This window comes from Phragmites australis, chromosome 2 (assembly GCF_958298935.1).
Source record: "Phragmites australis chromosome 2, lpPhrAust1.1, whole genome shotgun sequence".
Lineage (NCBI taxonomy): Eukaryota > Viridiplantae > Streptophyta > Magnoliopsida > Poales > Poaceae > Phragmites > Phragmites australis.
This window is the reverse complement of record NC_084922.1, coordinates 45,048,256-45,063,770: the sequence shown is the minus strand read 5'-3', so window position 1 is coordinate 45,063,770 and position 15,515 is coordinate 45,048,256. Positions and strand designations below refer to the sequence as shown.

Below are 15,515 nucleotides of genomic sequence, written 5' to 3'. Positions count from 1 at the left end.
GTGCGCTCCTCTAGGCGATGTTTCTATTGCTGGGGCAAAGTAGGACCTTCCTCGTGCCTAGCGCCAGGCGGGTTTCCTTCTTGGCCTATAGCATAGGGCTCGCCTCCGGTTCCCGCGACACAAGCTTCACTGTTGCCCCCTACTGCATGGGCCACCATGCATACCTCCCTTCCAGGCTCGAAATCCTCACACTCCAGTTCGGTGTCCCATGCTTGGAGCACACCGAGCTCGTTTAGGTCATACCCCATGATGAAGAGCTCACGACGGCCAGGGTCCTCAAAATAGGACTTTGCAGCAGTCGGGGATCCGAACATGGGTAGTCCAACAATAGTATCAATGCTTGCATAATCGCGAAAAAATGCACCCCTACCTAACATGCCAACTGTTGAGAGATAACTCCTGACAATGATCCTAGGTATACCGAACGACTGGCGCGTTGATCTATGTTTCCTGTAGGTGTATATCAAACTGAACTCAAGAATACTAGGATTTATCCAGGTTTAGGTCTCTCGTAGGATAATAACGCTATGTCCTGTGTATTGTCTTATGAATTGTGTAAACTTGTTACAGAATGTCCTCTTCCCTTACAAGGAGAGTCTTCACCCCTTTATATACCTGGGGCAAAGATGCACAAACAAAAAGACTATGTTAAACCCTATAGCAGACCTACCCTTGATGGAGCCAACTATCCCTAGCCCATCAAGACGTCAGATATGCATGTCTGCTCTGCTCTAGTCATCTTGCATGCCCTGTACCATCACCGAACGCCGTCACACTCACCCTCAGACTAACCCATGACATTAAATGGTACGATATGGGTCACCGCCACTCCGCAGCGCCTCATGACCATGCCTAGCCGAAAGCAAGCGCCTGGGGAAAGAAAGACACTCGAGTGGGCAGCATTGAATGAGACTTAACTGGTTAGGCGAGGACCTACTCTGCAACCAGCAAGGGCTGATCGCAGGATCTTGCTTTTGCGACCAGGGAGCTGATCGCATGAGCCTCACCCTGGTCGCGCAATGTGGCTGTGGTCTTAACAATACCTACTACCGGCTGACACTTGGCAGCACGGTACCCACCTTATGGGGCACCCCTTACCTATTTCACCGACAGATATAGAATAGGAACATAGTACAATAACATGTGCATAATATATGATACAAGCAACAAAGTCTATATAGTACTACCTAAATATGTCTTTGCTTCGGGACGATCCCTCTATGCTCATAAGGTCTTGACACCCTACAGCCCTATGCTATCACGTGACGTGATGAGTACGTGAGCAAGTTGGGCGGGACAACTATACACGAAGGTCAACCACTGGGAGCTGATGTCGCGTACTCCTCCTGGGTCTGAAGGCCGACTGTTGGGAGCTTACATGAATGAATTAAGGTGCGGAATGGAGAAAAGAGAAGAGATATAGAAAACTTAGCTTATAGTATTCACCCAGAAGTGCAACACAATATATTACTTTATGATTGTGATGTTATTTTTATATGTGACTATGTATTTAACCATATATTACTTGTTTTATCATTCATTTTTCTTTTTATATCGTAAAACCATCGTATTATATATTAGCTTATCAAAACATACATTGTCATATCGATTACTTAATTTACGTTAGATTTGATTATAATATGTGTCCATAAAATTTGAAAGCTGTTGTTTGCTTCCAAATATGATAACTATAGAGCTTCATATGTGTTCCACCCCACATATGAACTGCTAAAAATTATGATCATTACATAGCTCCGTGCCATACATTTCTGCATATACAGTTTCGCAATTTCGACCTAGGCTTTCTGAATAACAGCAGACATGTTTGCCCGCGGCTTGCAGAGAGCTTCGAGAGGGACAGCCTTAAACATGATCGTGCCAGAGACTGTTGTCATGTCAACCTCTCCGTCTCCAACCTTGCTCCACTCGAAACACTGGAGCAGCACCCCCAGAACCAACCCCACGGTTCGCATGGCGAGATTCTCCCCAGGACACTTGCGCCTCCCCATCCCGAATGGCATCATGAACTTTCCCTCTGCACCACCGTGCTCGAACCTCTCCGGCCTGAACACCTCCGGCTCCTCCCATATCGACGGGTCCCTGTGGATGGCGTACGCGTTGACGAGCACCATGGACCCTGCCGGGACGTCGTATCCGTGGATCTTGCAGTCGGTGGACGATTCGTGCGGCAGTAGCATCGGCGCGGCAGGGTAGAGCCGGAGAGTCTCGTTGATGATGCAGTGGAGGTACGGCAGATGGGGTAGGTCGTTCTTGTCAAGAAGACGACTCCCTCCGACGTGAGCGTCAATTTCTTCTTGCGCCTTTTTTAGGACATCTGGGTGGTTCAGCAGGAGGGCCATTGCCCATTCTGTGGTCGTCGAGGTCGTCTCTGTGCCGGCGCCGAGCAGATTCTTCAATCAAGACACGAGAAAAAATAATCAGAAAGAGAAAGAGCAGAACATATAAGCTTGCAGTAGAATTAATAAGGGCATGGAAACATTTATGGTGCTACTCACAAATACTAGAGCGGCGATGAAAGTGTCCGTGTAGACGGCAGGCTCTGTTTTCTGCAGCGACAGCATGACGCCGATCATGCTCTTCTTCTCGTCGGAGTCGTTGGCGTCGACCTCGCCGTCCTTGCGTTCCACCTGCTTCTGCTTCTGCCTCTCTGCATTGATCATAGTGTAGATGAACGCGTTCCTCCGGGTAACCGCGTCCGTGAGCTTCCTCTTCACACCGTACACATCGAGCCAACGCAGCAGGGGAATGTAGTCCCAGAGGTTGGCCACGCCAACGAGCGGGACGATCTCTTCGACGATGTCCTTCATCTCTCGCGCCTCCTTCGACATGTCCTCGTCAGCGTCGTTGGAGTAGGTGTTCCTGGTCTGCGCGATGATCTCCATGAGGACGCTGTGGGAGAGCTCGAACAGCCTCCCCTTCAGCTCGATCCTGGAGGCGGCGCCCCGCGATGCGGCGAGGGCCAGGCGGCGCACCATGGCGCGCAACTCGCGGGCGATAACGTTGTCGGACATGATGTTGACGCGGTGGGCCGAGAGGAGGTGCACGGTGGCGACTCGGCGCATGGTGCGCCAGTGCGCGCCGTAGTTGGCGACGGTGGGCACCGAGTAATCGAAGGAGACTTCCCGAACGGACGGGAAGTGCGGGCGGTTGGCGAGCGCGATGTCGCGGTCGCCGGAGAAGCACTCCTTCGCCACCTCCGCCGAGCCGATCACGACGGCGTCGCGGCTGGCGAAGCGCAGGTGGACGACCGGGCCGTAGCGCGCGACGAGGTCGGCGAGCGAGGTCTGGAGCGGCTTCTTTAGCAAGGGGAGGTGGCCGAGGACGGGGAACGCGAAGCGCGGCCCAGGCGGCAGCCGCTGCTGCTTCCTGCGCCTCATCAAGAGGTGACGGAGCAAGAAGAGGAGCACGAAGGTGACGACGGCGACGTAGTGGGATCTTTCCATCTTTGGCTGCGGTGAAGTGATAACTGGTGAGACTAGGACTGCTTCTTGTTGTTCTATATATGTTGTTCATCTCTATGGATTTGGATGGGCAGGCATATATATATATTTATAAGGCGAAAACGACGATAGACTTCGCTCGATCAAAAGGATAACATGGCGATGAACATATGTCTGACTTGTTGGACAAGGTTGCATATGGCATACGCAGGCACTGACGTCTTAACTGTGTATCGGTACATGATTCATTCGCGTGATGTGGTTGCATTAGACACTTTGGCTGTCTTTCTGCAGAAGTCGTTTAGTACTTGTCAAACGATAAATAGCCTGGTAATGACCCAATTGAGCCGTACATCCAGTCACGTACCGTATGTACTATTCGTACAATTTTTTTTATTGGGGATACTCCTACAATATTTTGTTATTGAGCTATATGTACCAAACTAATTCACCCAGAGCCTTAATTGTTTAGCAGAGCGAGATTGACATTATATTATACCTTGATTCTTTTTTTTTTGAAATTTACGAGTGATTTGGTCAGTGCACGTATGTCACAGCTCAAAGGGCTCTTCTCGCATCAGCATAGAAGAATGGATTGGCCACATGCAGTGCAGTATATGTTTACCTGTAGTTTTCGTCTCGAAGGACGTTTGTGCCGTGAGCCGGAAGCATCCGCTGCTCCGAGGTTGCCCAAGGAGAAAGGAAGCAACCGCCGCAGCAGCTCGTGAATTCGACGGAGAAAGCGAATCAAGATTCGTAACCTTACGTGGTTGGAGCCCTGGAGCGTGGAGACTTTTCAATATTCTGTCCTGGAAGGGTAAAGACGACGTCCCTAGAAACACACGTGGACTTCTCACGGTCTTTCTGGCTTTTGAGTTTAGTCACAACATATATTGATGATGGTAAATTCGATATAAAAGGTGAAGGGTTTCTCACCATTTAGATTAGTTTTTTTGAGTTAAATTGGTATATAACAGTTTCGGTTGAGCTATTAAGATCTGGGCTCAGGCACCAAGCTGTAGGTATAAAAAGCTATTGCTATACATTCTAATACTAAAACTCGAAATGATTCGTAAGCCTCGTATGAACACAAATAATCTTTTATATCTAAATCGCATCGGTTTCTCGCCACCTGGTGAAACAATGTCGGCAAAAAAGGTCGGACCATCAGATCAACCCATCGAGGGAGGAGAATCGTCCGATCGTCGCCTATGAGCCGTGATCGCGAGTCTTCCAGAGGACATCCCTCGTGATCCTTTTGCCTGTTGTCCTACTCCTTTGTCCCCTCATTTCCCTCCTCCTCCACTGCCCGTGCCAATTCACCGATGACCAGGGTGTGCATTGCTCTTGATTCTTTCTCCCCCCCCCTGCTGCCCTGTTCCTTTATCCTCTCCTTTCCCTCCTCTTCCGCCGCCCGTGCCAGTCTGTTGACGATGGTCGCCTCGCGAGTCCACCGATGACGGGATCTGCTCAATCCTCTGCTCTCGCCGTGGCCTGCCCGAGGCTCCTAGCACGGCACCTCCCTCGGTTCATCGTTACCCTCCCTTCGCTGAGCCTCAACACCAGCTTTGGGTTACGCGGCCGCCTTGTTCCGCAGCACCTGGATGTCATGGAGGAAGTCATTGGTCTGCCCCTCCCCGATCTCCGCCATGTCGACATCGGTGAGCGTGACGGGGTCCTCGAGGATCTCGTGGAGGCGGCGTAGGCATGCGGTGTCGTCCTCACCGAAGAGCGTGGTTGGCTGTCACAACACCCATAGGTGTTGGATGACCTCTCGGATCTCGGTGCGCCTCCATTGCGATACGCTAGGGTAGACACATAGTAGCATGATGACAACAACATTGCCTCCGCGGCCCTATCCCTCACCATGGCCCTCTTTAGCATACGTACCAGCTCGACTGCCGCAACGTTCCTGGAGCTGGACACCGGTTGCTACGGCAAATGCAGAGGAGGCAGTATCCTACTCCTCGCTGACTCTGCTAGCACCCAAATCCTTGTGCCCCTCCGGCACTGCAAGAATTAGGTGATGAGCTACCTCCTTTGCTCTGTGTTGCTATCAACATCAGATATTGAGATTGTGCCTTACTGCCCTGCGCTTGCTAGCTGTTTGATGAAATTATTGTTTCATTGAGCGTCAGGGACAATCGATGATGCCCTCGTGTTTGCAGTCATGCTAGAGAATTTCTATCTGTATGGAATACGATGAGAAGCTTGGGATCTCTGAGCCTCCAGAATGCTAGTGAAATTTGAGGATACGTTGGTGCCTTGCAGGTTTTGAGTTTGAAAAATAAAACCCCTGGACAAATGTAGTCTACTTTAGTACTGGTTCTGGAAAAAAAGTGTTTGCAAATATTGAAGCAAAAATAGCGACTAACAGGTCCCAAATCTTCCTTTCGCCACTGAAAATTTCCACTCTTTATTTGTGGCACTCTATGTAAAAGTGTTATGGCTTGATATTGAGATGAAATGATTGTTCGATTGAGCGTCTAGGACAGTCGATGATGCCCTTATGTTTGCACGTGCTAGAGCATTTCTATCTATATGGAATATGATGAGAGCCTTGGGATCTCTGAGCCTTCAGAATGCTGGTGAAATTTGAGGATACGTTGGTGCCTTGCAGATTTTGAGTTTGAAAAACAAAACCTGAACAAATGTTGAGTCTGCTTTAGTACTGGTTCTGAAAAAAAGACTTTGCAAATCTTGAAGCAAATATAGGAGTAAATATACTAGTGGTCCTTAAATTTGCCAGGGAGTGTCAACTAGGTCCATAGACTTTGAAACTGCAGATTGGGGTCCTTAAATTTGTCATCTAGATCTAAAATACCCTAAATACCCCTTTGGTTTTGACTTGACAATAAGAAATCTCCACGTGGACACGCCACAATAGCAATTAGAGGGGTATTTTTGGGTATTTGGGACCTAGATGGCACAAGTTTAAGGACCACAATTTTGTAGTGTTAAAGTTCATGGACCCTGGTGACACTTCATGACATGTTTCAGCACCACCGATGCATTTTACTCCAAAAATAATATAAATGTTAAGCTTGCATTTTTCACTAACAAGTCCCAAATCTTCCTTTGGCCATTGAAAATTTCCACTTTACATTTGTGGCACTCGATGTTAGAGTGTTGTAGCTTGTTTTGTTTTTTGTTTTTTTTTTTACTTTTTTCACTACTATTAGTCAAATTAGTAGAACTATAATCAAATTAGCGCACACCACTCTGCACAAAATTTTAACCATTCTAACCTAATTCTATTAGTCGTTTTGAAGAGAGGAAATTGGTGGATTTATGCCGTAAGTGATGGAGTTAGGTTGCAATGGTAAAAATGGTCAAGCTAAAAACTACTAGATTTTTTTTTGGGTAAAATGAGATCTATCCTTAATAGCCCAAACAAAATTCCCTCCCGTAGCCGCCGGGGTCAAAGTTAGCTTGTCTCATTGTGTAGCGAAAATGATCCTATTAGGCTATGATTGTGATTTTGATGATTAATGATAATATAGTCATTAGGACTAACATGTTTATTAAAAATATATGTTAGTAGGTCTTATGGATGCAATATATGAAAAAACCATCGAAGCCGGGACAAAGTATGGTTGAGTTGGAAAAAGTCTCAGGAGAAATGACTTCACCGGATGGTCCGGTGTTTACATGGTTGAAAACACAGGAGTATTGTGTCCAAAGGCATTTGACCTCACCGAATGATCTGGTGCTCAGAGGAGGATACACACCGAAGCATTTCTACCAGAGAAGGTTGCAGTCGTTGAAGATCGAAAGTCAGCACGCCGGAAGGTCTGGTGATAAAGAGAAGTGCACCGGACAATACACCAGACAATGAACAGTGAAAAAAAGAAGAAGAAGAAGATCCCACTGGATAGTCCGGTGATTGATTTGAACACACCGGAGGAATGCACCGGAGCATTGTTGATAAATGGGAGAATACAGTGACCTCACCGGAAAGTCCGATGCTCCAAAGATTTGTACACCGGAGCATATTTTTCAGAGAGGGTTGCATTAGCTTGGTTGGCTAAGGATAACACACCGGATGGTCTGGTGATGAAGTGATGTGCACCAGAGCAATTTACACAAAGAAGATATTGGCTCGGATGGCTAAGGTATACTCACCGAAAAGTTCGGTGATGAAGATGGAGTATACACCAGAGTATACGGTGTTTACAGAGGCTTGAGTGGAGTTCCAACGGCGAGTTTGTGAGAGTGTACTCACTGGATGATCTGGTGTTAGTACTACTGTTCTCACCAGATCATCCGGTGTAAACAACTTTTTAGAGTCGTTAGGTTAATGGCTAGTGCGCGAGTTTGAGGCTATAAATACCCCTCCACTCAGTCATTTGAGTGTGCTGGAGTCCAGAGGAATTCATATACACTTGAGAAGGTATCCAATCCACCAAAGTGCTTAAAGTGACAATCCAAGGCGATTAAGCACAATATTAGGGAGTGATTAGTGCTTATAGGCCTAGAGAGTGCTAGGAGATTGCTGCCTAGAGAGTGGATCAAGTAGTGATCCAACAGTGTACCTCTTGGTACGTCGGTACCTTGAAGTTTTGGTGACTCGTCGGCAAGCTTGTTGACCCTCTAACTTGGTGTGGAGCGGTGGCAAGACGATTGTGCAAGGACGCGGAGACCCTTGCCTTTGTGGCTCAAGCTCTGAAGTGATCACAGCGGCAAGGAACCGAAAGAGAGACTAGTGGTTAGATCTTGCCTTGGTGGTTTGGTGGCTCATCCGGGTGAAGGCCTTGTCTTTGTGACTCAGAGGCTCAAAGGCCGTGACTGGGTGCCGACCGAGAGTATATTTTTTGTGGAGCTTCAACATGGACTAGGGGTGGTATTCATGCCATCGATACCACGGAAAAAAATCCTTGTGCTGCATTTGCTCTCTCTACCTTATTTACGTTTTCGCATTTACTTACTTGCAATTTACCTTCTTAGATAGGTTGCAAGTACTTTGATCAGTACAGTAGACACACTAGATAAACTTAGAGTATATTTAGATAGAAATTGATATAGGTTTATCTTGTGTTGTTTGGAGCCAAAATAGTTTTAACTGTCTTAATTCACCTCCCCCCTCTTAGGACGTCACTGATCCTCACACATTGTCATCCGAATGTTCATATACTGCTGAATTACATATGCCACCTTTTCTAAAGGAACATAAATCTTCAAATGCTTAAAGCATGCTATGCGGTTTTAAGTTGATACTATTTTTGAAAATGAATTTATTTCATTGTTATATATAATTTATTGCAGCATGAAGATATGAAGCCACCTCCATGTGAGGAATTTCCAGTTTTATGATCCTTGAGTGACTTCTTGCCCTAATCTCGATTTCATCGTTTTAGGGGATTGATTTTTTTTTGTGATGGTTATGCTTACACACTTTTTAGTGGAAAAAGCATACAAGTGTGCGAATGTTTTATCTCTTTTGAATTCACGATGTTGCTTTATATTTACATACCCACACTCACCACATTTAAGCTTGTCATGCATCTGGCTTTTGTCAATCCGCCAGTGTTCACTAAGATAGTAGCTAAGTTTGGATTTGTTGGTGGTTCTAATTATGGGTTGGCTTCAATACTCCACTTCAAGAATAGTTTACTAATCTTCATGTAGTTAATCAATGATCATGACCAAATCTGTACTAACTACTAATTAATTTAATTTGACAAGATTATTTTCTATGGTCTGAAGCAAACCCACGCGAGACTGTCTTTAGTGGTGGTTTGTAAGGATCAGTTGTTGGTCTTCATCGGTGAAGAAAGAGAACAATGCTAAATAGAGGGACGGAGGGATGTTTTAAGTGTGAAATCTAACTAATATACATATTTGCCCATGTTCAGTAATCACTTTTGCTTTAAGATTGCTATTTTTTTTTTCTCAAAGAGGAGTACTAAAGAAAACTCTCTTGATTATTTATTGCGATGATACATAATATTTACTAAAAAGAGTTGCATTTGTTATATTCCTGACACCATAGTGCAATACTTCAAGTAATAAATTCGCATCACCCCTTCCTTTCTATACAATCTGAATCAATTCTCTGTTTTGCATAAATTACACAGATATAACTTGAACTGTATTTTAACATTATATAAATCCTCAGGTTTGTTGCAAATAAGTACCATGCACTTCATGTATCTCTAAATTTATTATACAATGAATTTCTTTAACAATCAGGTTCTTTTACTTTATTCTAGCAGTTTATTAAGTAGGTGTGTTGTTGATTTAGAGCCGGAACGGAGGTGATGTCTTATATTAACTACCATGGTTTTGTAATTGTATGTGGTTTCTACTTCATGATACAAACATAATTATTTATATAACTTTTCGTGTTCTATGTGTAATTGACATTTCTAGAGTTGCTTGAAGCTGCTTTTCTGCAAGTTGGGATGAATCAATGCTGCAAATCTGCAATGCTATCATAAGTAGTATATGGCTCAACTCCAGTGCAACTTCGCCAAATTATTAAATTTACTGTTCAACTAAACTTCAGGACTGGTGGGTCTTGATGATGCTAGGGACAGTTGCATATGAAGGATAAGAGAAAACAATCGGCAGTTAAGCTGGAAGGTAGATAGTTAGCAGCATCTTAAGCCGTGGCTTGAAAAAAAAACAACCCTGACATATATGTTCATTTCCTGTAACTCTCACTTAGGGCATGATTAGACCCAAATTGTTTAATGGAGTTTAGTTCAAACCATTTATCCTTCTGTTAGCTATTTTGGATAGAATTATCCTAAAGGCATGTGAATAAGTAGTTAAGAGAATTAAGGACCTCAATTTGAACAGTGTGCAACAACGATAATAGACCTTTGCGGATCCTTGAACTACTATACTGATTACTATTACTGATCAGTACGAATGGCCTTCTCTGAAATTTAGCTCTTTCAATATTTAGTCTCCAGATTGTTATGCTGATGATGTGGTTTTGTTCCTTCAGCTAGTGGAGGATAACTTGGTCTTGATCAAAGAATTGTTACATTTTTTTGGAGAAGCTGTTGGGCTTAGGACTAATATTCTCAAGAGCTCTGTCGCACCAATACAATGTGGTGTGGGTGAATTGGCTATCATTCAAGACCTTCTACCTTGTGAGGTGAAAATTTTCCCATGTACTTACCTCAGACTCCCACTATCGGTTAGGAAACTCACCAAAACTGAGCTGCAACCACTAGTTGATAAGGTAGCTGACTACTTGCCGGGATGGAGAGCCTCACTGATGACACAAGCTGGCAGACTTGTGCTAGTATGTGTGGTTCTCACTACTACTTTGATGTATTTAATGATCGTCATGGATCTCCCTATTTGGTAATCAAGGCAATAGATAAAATAAGACGGGGTTTCCTTTGGAAAGGGCAAGAATAGGCCAATGGTGATAACTGTTTAGTATTGTGGCAGCGAGTTCAATGGCTTATTTAGTTCGACGGGCTGGGCATACATGATCCAACCCATATGGGTTGGGCATTGCGTATAAGATGGTTATGGCTTGAAAAAATAGATCCTACAAGACCATGGGCAAGTTTACATGTTCAACTTTACCAAAACATGAGAGCCATGTTTGCCATGGCCATAGTAACATCAGTAGGAGACAACTCAGGCACCAAATTTTGGTCTGACCATTGGATATAGGGAGAAATAATTACTAAGCTTCCTCCTAACCTGGTTGCCCTTGTACCTCAACAAGAAATTAAAAGGAGAACTATGGAGGAAGGCCTTGACAATAGAAGATGAGTGAGTTACATTAGAAGGGCTCTCTCAGTAAGTTCATTAGATGAATATTTACAATTATGGGAGTTGTTAGAAGATGTCCACCTCCAGCAAGATGCCCAGGACTAGCACATTTGGAAACTCTCAAGATTAGGAGTATATTCAAGCAAATCAGTTACAATGCTTTTTTTATTGGAACCATTAGATTTGCACCTAGGAAATGTATTTGGAAGTCATGGGCTCCATTGTGTTGGGAATTCTTCATATGGCTCGCTGTCCTCAATCGTTGCTGAACGGCGGATAGATTGGCCAAGCGGGGCCTGCCTCATCCGGCGTCATGTCCACTATGTGATCAAGCACATGAAACCATTAACCATCTGTTGGTTTCTTGTGTGGTTCCTCATGAAATTTTGTTTTCTGTTCTACAGAAAGTGGGTCTGCAGGCCCTAACTCCACCACCTTATGTTACCACCTTCTCCGATTGGTGGAACCGTGGAGTCAAGCTAGTGGATAAACAACACCGAAATGGCCTCAATTCCTTGATCATCTTGGTAGCATGAGAGATTTAGAAACACCGCAATGATTGCGTCTTCAATAACACTGTCATGAGTGTATCCTTGGTGGTGCGGACAGTAGAGGAGGAAGGAGTCCTATAATACATAGCTAGGGCTCAGGGCCTCTGGAGCCTTATCTAGGGGTTGTGTCCTTGCTTCTATGGTCGTCCTTTTTTCTTGTGTGTGGCGCGTATGCGTGCTGTGACATAGTGTGTGTGGGTTTTTGCGTGTGTTGTGTGTGTAGTCTTGTACATTTGGTACTCTTTCTTCTTAATGAAATGACACGCAACTCTCCTGCATCGTTCAAAAAAAATAATTCCCTTATTATCATTTCTATTTGCCATGCACTGACTTATCATTTGTTATTCAAAATGTATTTATTTGAATTCTGAAGAGATTTACAAGATTTATGCATTAAGTTGGCCAAAGTTAATCTTGTGACAAGAATTTAATCTCAAAGTATCTGCAAGAATGCAAAGAAACTATATGGCTTAGAAAAGGATAAGCTTATTGCTTGTCTCTCAATTATCATGCAGTTTTAAACCTAAGAGGGTAACTACTATTGTGCAAGATTTGTGTGCAATTAAATAAGTTAGTCCATAATGTATTGATATTCTACTTTACTTTTACAAAACCATATTCATAACTTGACCAGGCCTTTGGAATAAGCAGGTTCCTAATTATTCCTTTCTGATGCTAATCTTGGATTTACACTCACTCTTGAATTTAGCATCACTTTTGAATTAATTAAGATACTATCTCAAATAGCACTCAGACTTATTTTTGTCTAATTTTATGGATATCCTAGTTCAGCTGTACACTTCTAGCTTGAGGGGTATTATAATGCTATAGTTGAGAAAAATTATGAAAGTCCATCATCTTTTGACGGAAGTTTTCCCAGCATTGGTGTATCAGAGTAGTCAATGGACTCACTATAGACCAATCTATACTCTTACCCATATGTTGATGATGTTTGGGAGTTTATTTTTTCTAACCTGTTCTAGATCAAACAAATGGAAATCTAACTGCAAATCTGGGTAATTTTACTCTATCTATATGTTGATGATGTTTGGGAAATGGAAGCCCAACTACAAATATGGGTAATTTGAGAACAATATACCAGTATGTTCACTAACTTATTACTTGCAAAAAAAATGTGTTTATTACAAATACCTAGATAAAAACAGTAAGTAGCACAAGAGGAAGCAGCAAACATTAGAATCATTTTGTTTGGCTCATAAAATTCAGATGTGACCGGTAATTTGGATGTTAGTTTAATTTGAATTTTTTGTATAGTAGTATAATAAAATTAGCTATTCCAACCAATTCTCTGATTCTAAATTACTTTATGTTAAACAATTCTGTATATTGTTCATGCATTGATAAAGCAACATTTTCTCAGGTGCTAAGAACATTAGGCTAGTGCCAATATGTTTAGAGCAGCATGTTAGGGCAGCACTTTGTAAGACCGGAGATTGTTAGCTATTATCATGATATGATCCTATATGAATAAGAAAAATACACATAAAGGTATTGGGTCCTTTATCTTTCCAACTTTGTAGATTAATTTTAAATTTGGGTTTGATTCTGACTTTTTTTTGCAAAAAAGGTGGGGATTGTATTACTAATTCCACATCAGTATATCCCCTTTTACACTCAGGACCCTACGAAATAAGAAAATTGCAAAGAAATACATCAAGGTCATATTCACTATCTTCTTCACATCATGCACCCGCCATCGGTCGTCACACCACCGTGTTGAAGCAAAACCACGCAGATCGACGATGCCTGAATCAAGCTTCCTACCAAGATCACCAGGGAAGCCCAAACCTTGTGAAGCCGCAAGAGCCAGCGCCTCATTACCTCCATCAGGATGGATCTATCCCTTTGAAAGAGCAACGACAACTTCCACAGTGAGATTGGTAGAGGAAACACACTGCTAGAACCACCACCTTTGGCTCCACCAAGAGTGGAGGTCCAACAAACTGATTGGTCAACATCGGATGCAATCCCGGCGACCCCACACCACATACTTGCAGCAAAGGGGATGAAAAGCATACTACCCAATCACTTCGATGAAACATACATATACCTCGCATTGGCATCGCTGGAGATGCCGCCGACAACAGCGACCTCATCGGAGAGAGCATGGAGGAACAAAAGCCAGCATGGCGCCACCATCGATGACTCCATCAAAACCCTAACTATCTTGCCAAATCTACAATCGTAACACCTACTAACTATGCTATAAGCTACTCCCGACGTCGATCCACCCGATCCCCTCGTCCTCCGGTGCTAGAAAGGCCTCCGGAGAAAAGGGCTGGTGAGATCAACGTCAAAATCAGTGTCGCATTTGTTGTCGTCCTTTTCTACTGTACCTCCTCTCATGAAGGGGGGTTGATTATTATTTGGCCAATTAGGCAAACGATGATCAGGTAGAAAGTACCCATTTTATGACACATGCTTAAAAAAGGATAGCCTATGACACTACCACTTAACTAAGTTGTCTTTGATTTGAATTACTAAGTGCAGCAATCGTAACACATTTCTAGTCTTTAAAAAGTACTAATTATTTACACTATGTAATTTATCATGCTTTGTTCAATAGTTAATCATTATCAGCGATGGGGGCGATCAGGCACGGCAACACAACATCATCTTTCTAGTTCACACTAAAGTTATAAGAAAAGAAACTGATACGTAACTGAAATAAGTTCCTCAATTGGGCCATATAAGTGTACAATTGTTTTATGGATAAATACCATCCACGCTGACCTGGCCTGTTCGGCCCAACACGCTAGGCCTTATTTAAAGGCAGGCTAGGCTTAGAACTTTTGCACCCGATTTCGAATGATTACGCTGGGTTGCACTGAGTTATATTGGTTTGATGGATATGGACCAAACCAATTCAACCCATATAAACCATTGGACCATTTGGCTATTCAATTTATTCTGACTGAAAAGTGTTTGGGTCTTTCCCTCAAAAAGAAAGAAAGAAAAGTGTTTGGATATAGTTGTTCTTTGAGTGTTTGGTTTGATTATGGCTCTCAAGCACTGATGTTTTAGATGAAACAACTCACCTATCTGAGTGTGTTTTGTCAGTATAAGTTATTCTTCTGCCTTTTTAAACTGAGCACCCTATTCTGGAGACTATGGGAGGCACTGAACTGAAGGATTTTTCTACAAATCTCTAAAAAATGACTTGGCTCTCCACAATTGAAATGGGTAAGATCCTGATACCTTGGATCAATCACAGGAGGCTTCTCTCCTTGTACCTCCAGAGTTTGTTGTACTCGCCCTTGATGTTGATCAGATTGTGTTTGTGGAGGCTTCTGCCTAGGGGCAGTCGACCTCTGAGCATGCTGGCCTGTAGAGGTACCTAATTCGCTTTCCTCTGCGGACGGATTGCTTGTTGTTGATGTTGTGATTGTGGTGACAGTGGTGGGCGATAGAAATTTCTCTGTTGCTGCTGATTCTGCGATACTCCCTATCGAAACTGACCTCTAGGTGGTGGAAGGGGATTCCTCAACAGCCGCTACTGATGATTCGGCAAATCGGGCTGCCAGATCCATCGCCCTCGTTCCTAACCCTCCGCATCTGCTTTTGATTCAACACCTCAACGTAAGTCAACTTTATGTGGTTCTTAGCCTAGAGATTCCTTGAGGAACTGATTCTAGTAGGTGGCGCTTCAATTTAATCTGATTTTCGCACAGGGAAATAATCCTCTGTACCAAAACTCAGAGATTTCACCAGCTCTAGATGTATCCAGATGAGAACCCCT

The 15,515-nt window shown here is 43.6% G+C and overlaps 1 protein-coding gene across 1 annotated transcript; it reads right to left on the bottom strand.

Moving 5' to 3' along the window:
* Positions 1 to 1,603: 1,603 nt before the first annotated feature.
* LOC133909188 (cytochrome P450 81Q32-like) lies at positions 1,604 to 3,579 on the bottom strand. The gene is made up of 2 exons (XM_062351507.1): positions 2,517 to 3,579; positions 1,604 to 2,411 (listed from the first exon to the last, which is right to left on the bottom strand). Exons 1-2 carry the CDS (start codon positions 3,462 to 3,464, stop codon positions 1,797 to 1,799), a joined length of 1,563 nt encoding a protein of 520 aa, XP_062207491.1. The 5' UTR covers positions 3,465 to 3,579; the 3' UTR covers positions 1,604 to 1,796.
* Between the last annotated feature and the right edge of the window lie 11,936 nt (positions 3,580 to 15,515).